This window comes from Leucopleurus acutus, assembly GCF_964270905.1.
Source record: "Leucopleurus acutus genome assembly, chromosome: 20".
Classification (NCBI taxonomy): domain Eukaryota; kingdom Metazoa; phylum Chordata; class Mammalia; order Artiodactyla; family Delphinidae; genus Leucopleurus; species Leucopleurus acutus.
Window position 1 is genome coordinate 4780581 of NC_139162.1, and position 6868 is coordinate 4787448.

Below are 6868 nucleotides of genomic sequence, written 5' to 3' on the forward strand. Positions count from 1 at the left end.
CCACACTGCCGCCCCCAGGCGCGAAGGCTGGGCGACGACGCAGTGAGTCTGTGAGGAGGCTCCAGCCGAGCCCCGGCCACCACGGGGGCTTCTCCCTTCACAAACCGAGGGGCTACAACTCCCCTCTTCCCCGCCAGAAAGCCAACAACACACAGAACCACCAGAAACAGCTTCTTTATGCAAGCCCCGAATATGCAGCCGCCCCACCTCTCCAGCACTCCAGGCCCTCCCTCCACCCCCAGCTTCACCCTGTGTCCCCGTGCGCCACCCTCCCCCGCCCAGAAACGGCCCTCCTCCAGCAAGCTCCGCCTGGGCTCAGGGACCTCGGGCCGGACGTCTGTTTCAGTTTCTGAACTTGCCCACCAGTGGTTTCGAGGGCCAGGCCCCCAGGCCCTGCTGGTCCAGGAGGAGAGACAGCTGCTGGCGAGCCTCCTGGTAGGGCCCAGCCTAGGGCAGGAGATGAGACGGTGGAGAGAGCGTGCCTGCTGCGGGTGCAGGAGAAAGGGGGCTGCGGGCAGGGAAGCAGCTGACCTTGGCTGCCTCGTAGGTCTTCAAGGCCAGGAGGTGGGACTTCCCGAGAGCACGGGCAGCCTGGCGGAAGGCCCAGAGAAAGGCAGCCTTGCAGAGGCGGGATGGAGGCCCCAGGGCAGCGCTGGGGATGGAGAGAAAGGGACCGAACGTCGGGGGAGGGCAAGGGAGGACAAAACTAACAGGCCCACTCCATGCCCTGCACACCACCCACGCCATGACAATCCGGGGGGTGGGTCACGGGGTGGGTCACATTACTGGTAAGAGGCTGGCAGCTAGATGCGATCTCTTTCCCCACGGGCAGGGGGCCGGGGACCCCCACCACCAGGCGCCCGTCCCGCTGCCCCCCGCCCGGGCCCTGCTCACTCGGCCTTCACACGCCCGGTGGCCACATCCACCACCTCGACGTCAGGGTCCCCCAGGCTCCAGTTGAGGCTCAGGCCCTGGCAGGTGTTGGAGGGGAGGTCGGAGGGGGCCACCGAGGGCCCCGCAAACAGGTGCAGCATGGTCCGGGTGTAGGGGGGCGGCAGGCATGGTCCCAAGGCGCCGTCGAGGTCAGGCCGGGCGTGGATGGCCCTGCCCAGGGCTGGGGTGTTCTGGCAGGGGTCGGCTGGGGGACAGAAGGCCCAGGACGAGACCTGAGTCTCCGCCACGCTCCCCCGCACCCGCACCCCCCACCCCACCCCCCAGCCCACCCCAGCCCGCCCCAGCCCGCCTCAGCCCTCCCGCCCTCGGGCCTCACCCAGGACCAGGCTGCTGGCATAGACGGGGGGCAGGAAGTGGGCCAGCAGTGCACCGCCCAGCCCCAGCACGGCCCAGCGTGCCAACTTGTCGCTGGCTGAGAGGCAGCCCACGTGGGTGTCGCGGAGCGCAGGGGCCACGTAGCACACGGGCATCAGCCGCCCCTGGATGTGGGCCTGCAGGCGGAGGTGGCAGCTGTGCGGGAGGAGGACGCGGGGCTCAGGGCCGCTCTCCCCACCCCCACCCACACGGCCCTCCCCGGGCGCGCCACATACTAGATGTCGTGGGCAGCTCCCTTGGGGGTGTTGCTGACGTACAGGTGCAGGAAGATCCGGGGCTTGAGGGCGAAGGGGGGCCCGGACCCCGGCTGGGGGACCACCACAGACTGCTCCTTGCCCTTGGGGCCCCCCTGCGTGGCCAGCAAGAGCTGCCGGAACAGGAACCTGGGGGCGGAGGGAGCAGCAGCTGGGGCGGCCCGGCCCACCCGGAGCGGCCGCAGAGGGTCCCCCCGACCCCTCACCTCAGCAGGGCCCGGCGGGCCACCACCAGCCCGTGGCAGTCGTGGAGCTGTCGGCCCGAGAAGTCCAGCCACCCGGCACAGCTGCCACTGCCGGTGCCCAGCGCCACCAGCTGGTAGATCTCCTTGGCGTGGCCCTGGGCGCCCGGGACCTCTGCAGGGAAGGGGGCAGAGATGACTAGACTGAGGCGAGAGGCCCAGAGGCCTTCCGAGGTGAGGGGCAGGGCCAGCCCTACCTCTCTCCAGGATGACTGCGGCCACAGTCCCCTTGCAGGCCCAGTACTGCGAGCCCGCGTCCACCAGGCGGTCAAAGCCGGCGCTGACCACGGCCGCACAGCGCTGCTCGTGGGTCAGGATGTTCTCTGCGGGTAAGGGAGAGGGCGGCGGTGGGGGGCCCACAGGCCACGCCCCTCCCGTGCCTGGGGTCAGGTCAATGGGGGCCCACCTACCAATGCTCAGGGGGGCGAGTGGAGGCCAGCTGGGGGTCTTTGGGGTCTCTGGAAGACAGACAAGGGGCGGGCTGCCGTAGGTGCTGGGGTCTGCCCTCCTGTCCTGTGTCCTTCAGGAATCCCAGAAGTCCCACTGGCAAGCAGTGTGTGTGTGTGGGGGGGGGCTCATCCTCCAGAAGCCCAAAGTTCCTGGGCTGCCCCCAGCAGTCCCTGTCCTCAGGGACTGCTAACATCCTTCAAAGGACGTTAGGGCCAGGTCAGCTCCCTGCGGGCCGGGTCCTGATGCCCAGATGGTCTCCGCAGCGACTCCCCCCTCCCCACACACGTGCGTCTGCCCCCCGCCGGGGCTCAGGGCCCTGGGTCCCCTCCCCCGGTACCTGGGCTCTCCAGCCGATGCTGGATGTAGTGGAGGGCAGCCAGCGCTGCCTGCTGCTCGGCCTCTGCCCTACTGTAGGCGGTGCCCGCAGGGCAGACCACCCCATCCAGCTCCACAGACATGGAGAAGGGCAAGCAGGGGTCTGGGGAAGGAGGGGCTGAGAAGTAGCACCATGTACCTTATCCGCATCATGGGCCCCTTCTAGGGGGGCCATGACACCTGCCAGTGAGCAGGACAAGAATGACAAGGTGACAGGCCTGCGGACCTCCACCCAGGCCATGCCCACTCAGAATCCTCACTAGGCCCTCTGAAACAGCGCCCTATGACCCCCCTTTACAGAGGGGGCACACAAGGGGCAGGTAGCGTGCCCATGTGGTGCCAGGACCCACATCCAGGGCTGCACTGTTCTCAGGATGGAGGTCCCCTGTCTTCCCCCAAACACACAGCTCTATTTCTTTTCTACATTTGAAAGGGTCATCTTCCAAACCCTACCACTTCAGGTGTTACTTATGACACAACAGAGACAGATGAAAAATCCTAGAACTGGGATCACTTGGTCAAAGGGCATAAATTTAGTTCCGTTCGTGGTATTTGCTGGCACCTGCTGCTGAACTGGCTGCCCAAAGGTCTCCCTTTTAGAAGAGAACCCACACTTCAGTGCCCCTCCCTAGCACAGAGATTCACCTACTTTAAAAGGGCATCAAAAATGCCAACTAGGGGCTTCCCTGGTGGCACAGTGGTTGAGAGTCCGCCTGCCGATGCGGAGGACATGGGTTCGTGCCCCAGTCCGGGAGGATCCCACATGCCGCGGAGCGGCTGGGCCCGTGAGCCATGGCTGCTGGGCCTGCGCGCCTGGAGCCTGTGCTCTGCAGCGGGAGAGGCCACAATAGTGAGAAGCCCGCGTACCGCAAAAAAAAAAAAAAAAATGCCAACTAGTAGATGCAGAAGGAAGGCTAGCATCAGGAATCCACGGCAGCCAGCGGGGTGACAATTAAATCTGGCAACAATCATCAAAGGCTGCTAGAGCCACGAGGTGATGGTGTTCTGGGGACCAGGATAGTCACGCCATCTGGAGATGCCCCCCTCGGATGACTGATGACGCACCCAGGGGGAAGTGAAGACACCTGGCAGACGCCACCCTAGTGAGGCCCTCCCAGCTGACATCCCAGGGGTAGGACAAACGGGTCTCAGTTTTGCTGGTGGGATGCACAGCCAGGGCCACAAGGTTCCTACAGGCGCTCCTGCCAGGTATGCATCACCTGAACCCAATCCTGAGGAAACAGACCCAAGTGAACGGAATTTCTACAGAACAACCGGCCCTTACTTTGCAAAAACATCAATGTCCTGAAGCCAGAGACACTCCGAGGAATTGTTTCAGATGAAAGGAGATTAAAGAGGTGTAAGAGCTAATGTGATAGGTCCTGCTGGGTTGGGAAAAAATGGCCCTTATTGTGACCAGTGGCAAAAATTGAATGTGAATGGTAATTAGCTAATAGGATCATATCAATGTCCAACTTCCAGAATTCGATCACTGTACTGCCATTATATAAGACGATGTCCTTGTTCTTAGGAAATACATACTGAAGTGTTTAAGGAGCAGCAAATCAGTGTTCAGATTGAGCACGACAAATTAATGTGGATATTCATATATAAATATATAGAAGGGAGGGAGGGAGAGACATACACAAAGTAAGTGTGGCAAATGTGAACTGCAGAAACTGGATGAAGAGTTTATGGGAGCTCTTTTATACTATTCTTTGAAATTTTACCAAAATAAAAAATAAAAATGACTGAAAATATGCCTATGCATGTAAACAGTGGAAAGGGGGACCTTAGGCAGAAGGGAGGGGCCGATATTACCCAGTGGTTCAGCACAGGCTCTGAATGCAGAGTGCCCCCTCTGGGCTACAGCCCCTCTGGCCTCAGTCTCCCCATGGGTAAAGTGGTGGTAACGGTATTGTGCTCCCTCGAGGAATACTTGTGAGGACTCCAGGAGTTACTGTCTGAAGGCCTTCAAACAACACCGGGCCCATCTCCAGAACTCGTGAACGTTAGCTAGCATCACTGCTGTTGAATTGATGTCCTTACTTCTGTACTCCCGATGCTCTGGCATTTGGGGACTTGATCCTGGAGAGACTGACCCTCCCAGGGCTAGCTAATTCCTGGACATAGCAGATGAGTCCCCTGCAAGCACGCCCTTTCATATAGAAACCAACCAATCCAGAGCTCGCGCCCCAACCATCAAACTCTCACACAAGCCAACACTCCCCGCACCCTAAATCACACACCCCCACCCCAGGCCAGGTACTAGACAACTAGGAACCAACCCCTAACCCCTAAACTTACTGTCTTGCCTTCCTCAATCCTAAACTTACTCAGCGTCCCTACGCTGCCTCAACCGTTCTGTCCCAAGAAAACCCCATAAAGGCTGTGGGTTGGGCTCTGCCCTCTCCTCTACCTCCGGACCACCCCCATCCTTTCCCACATGGTCCGGCATGGCAAGCTGTGCTTCCTGTTTCTAGGGATCTGTATTTCCTTTTTCCTTCATGGCAATCATTCTCACGTCTGCTGTTCTTGCCATACCTGATTAAAACAAATCCCGGATAGATTCTGAACACATTATCTCGTTTTGAGCTGTTCCGTTGGGGTTCTCCTAGGAGGTTTCACAAATGCTCCCCAAAGCTTAAGCGATGAATCTCTTGCTGCCTCATGAGAAGCAGGGAATGTACTGGCTTCAAGTTGGGAACCTGAATTTAGGACCTGGTGTATTGCTCTTGGGGAGGGCGGCGGGGGGGACTGTAATGATTACATCTCTTTGCGGTGTTGCCATCATCACGCTGTGTTTGATAATGTCTTTGACTTTGGGGCTGGCCCTCGCTCAGGTATCTCCTCTCCAGTGCTGGCATGGCAACTCTAACTGTATGTAACTGGCCCTCAGAAAAGCCTGCTGAAAGGCTGGGGTAGCTTGAGGCAGGTCCTTTAAGCAACCCAAGCTTCAGATGTGGCCATGACCTGCCAGTTAGAAACCTGATGTACCTGGTGCTCCTGGCGCCACGCTGCTCACAGCAGGGCCTACCCTCGGGCCCCAGGCTCAGGCCCAACTCACAGTCCTCCTCCCTTCATCTGGGGTCGGCCCAGGGCACGCGGCGCCCCAGCCCCCTGGGCCTCACCTGCTGCTTGGTTCTCTCGGAAGATCAGGGAGACTCCCAGAGTGGCCGCGCACTGAGTAAGCAAGGCCACGGCCTGGCCCGGTGGCGGGTCTTTGATCTGTAGGCCCAGCTGTCTGGCCGCCGTCGGGAATTCCCCGGCGGGCCCGGCGGACGGAAAGGAGACCCTGTGGGACCTCCGCATCCTTCCCCTCGAGTCTTCCTGTGCCCGGGCTGCCCCCAGTTCCCAGACACGGGCCCCCACCCCGGGCCCACCATGCCCCGTCGCCGAGGCCTGGAGCTGCCCGCCCTGCTCGGCGTCGTCTGAGTTGGGAGCGGGCACGATCTCCCAGGGGTCTTGGCCCAGGCTGGCCGAAGGCCTCCTGGGGCTGGGCCCGGGGCTGATCTGCAATGACGCCGCCAGGCGGGTCTTCCTGCGGGCACCGGCGTTCGCGCCCAGGGCTGCGCTGGCCTGTGAAGCCATGGCCGGACGCGAGGACCCGAGAGGACAGTGGGCACGTTCTCACGCCACCCGGGCCCTTTTACACGCGAAAGCGAGCTCGCGCGTGGGGAGCACGTGACACGACAGACAGCGCATGGAGAGCTCCGCCTCCTACCTCTCTCCTAGCCAATGAGAGCCTATAAAGCTGTGGCCGACAGTGTGCCCAGCCAATGGAAAGGCCAGTGTCCCAAACCGTTGGATGTGGACTGAGTGGCCACCTGACCAACATCCTACATCCGGGGGGCGGGGCTTCAGGTGTGAGGTGGGGATGGGGCACTGGGCAGTGCCGTTAGCTTCTTCTCGGCCCTTGCCTGGTATTGGGGAGGCAAAGACCAGGGGAGGGGTCTGGAGACCCAAGTCCAGCACCTCACCCCTGCTCCCATCCTAGGATGCCTCCCAAATCATGCCATATCGTGCCAGCCTGCCCCCAGCTGCCTAATTGAGCCTGGCGGGGGCAGAGGGGCGGGGGGAGGTGGAAAGTCAGGCCTCTTTTGTTAAATGAAGGTGTTTTCAATTGCAGCATTCCCACAGAATCTTTAGGACCTACATTTAAAAACTGTTCACCGTAGGTCTTCCTGATAAAATTACTCATCTGGTACCCTGTCCACT

At 60.9% G+C, this 6868-nt stretch overlaps 1 protein-coding gene across 1 annotated transcript; it reads right to left on the bottom strand.

The window, feature by feature from the left end:
- Positions 1-342: 342 nt before the first annotated feature.
- On the bottom strand, positions 343-6355 carry ADAD2 (adenosine deaminase domain containing 2; the record flags this gene model as incomplete). The annotated part of the gene is given in 11 exon segments (XM_082863022.1): positions 343-447; positions 532-652; positions 895-1138; positions 1271-1544; positions 1547-1712; positions 1790-1940; positions 2023-2148; positions 2236-2283; positions 2613-2753; positions 5782-6280; positions 6284-6355. Coding segments are annotated over 11 exon segments (1947 nt in total).
- Positions 6356-6868: the final 513 nt, after the last annotated feature.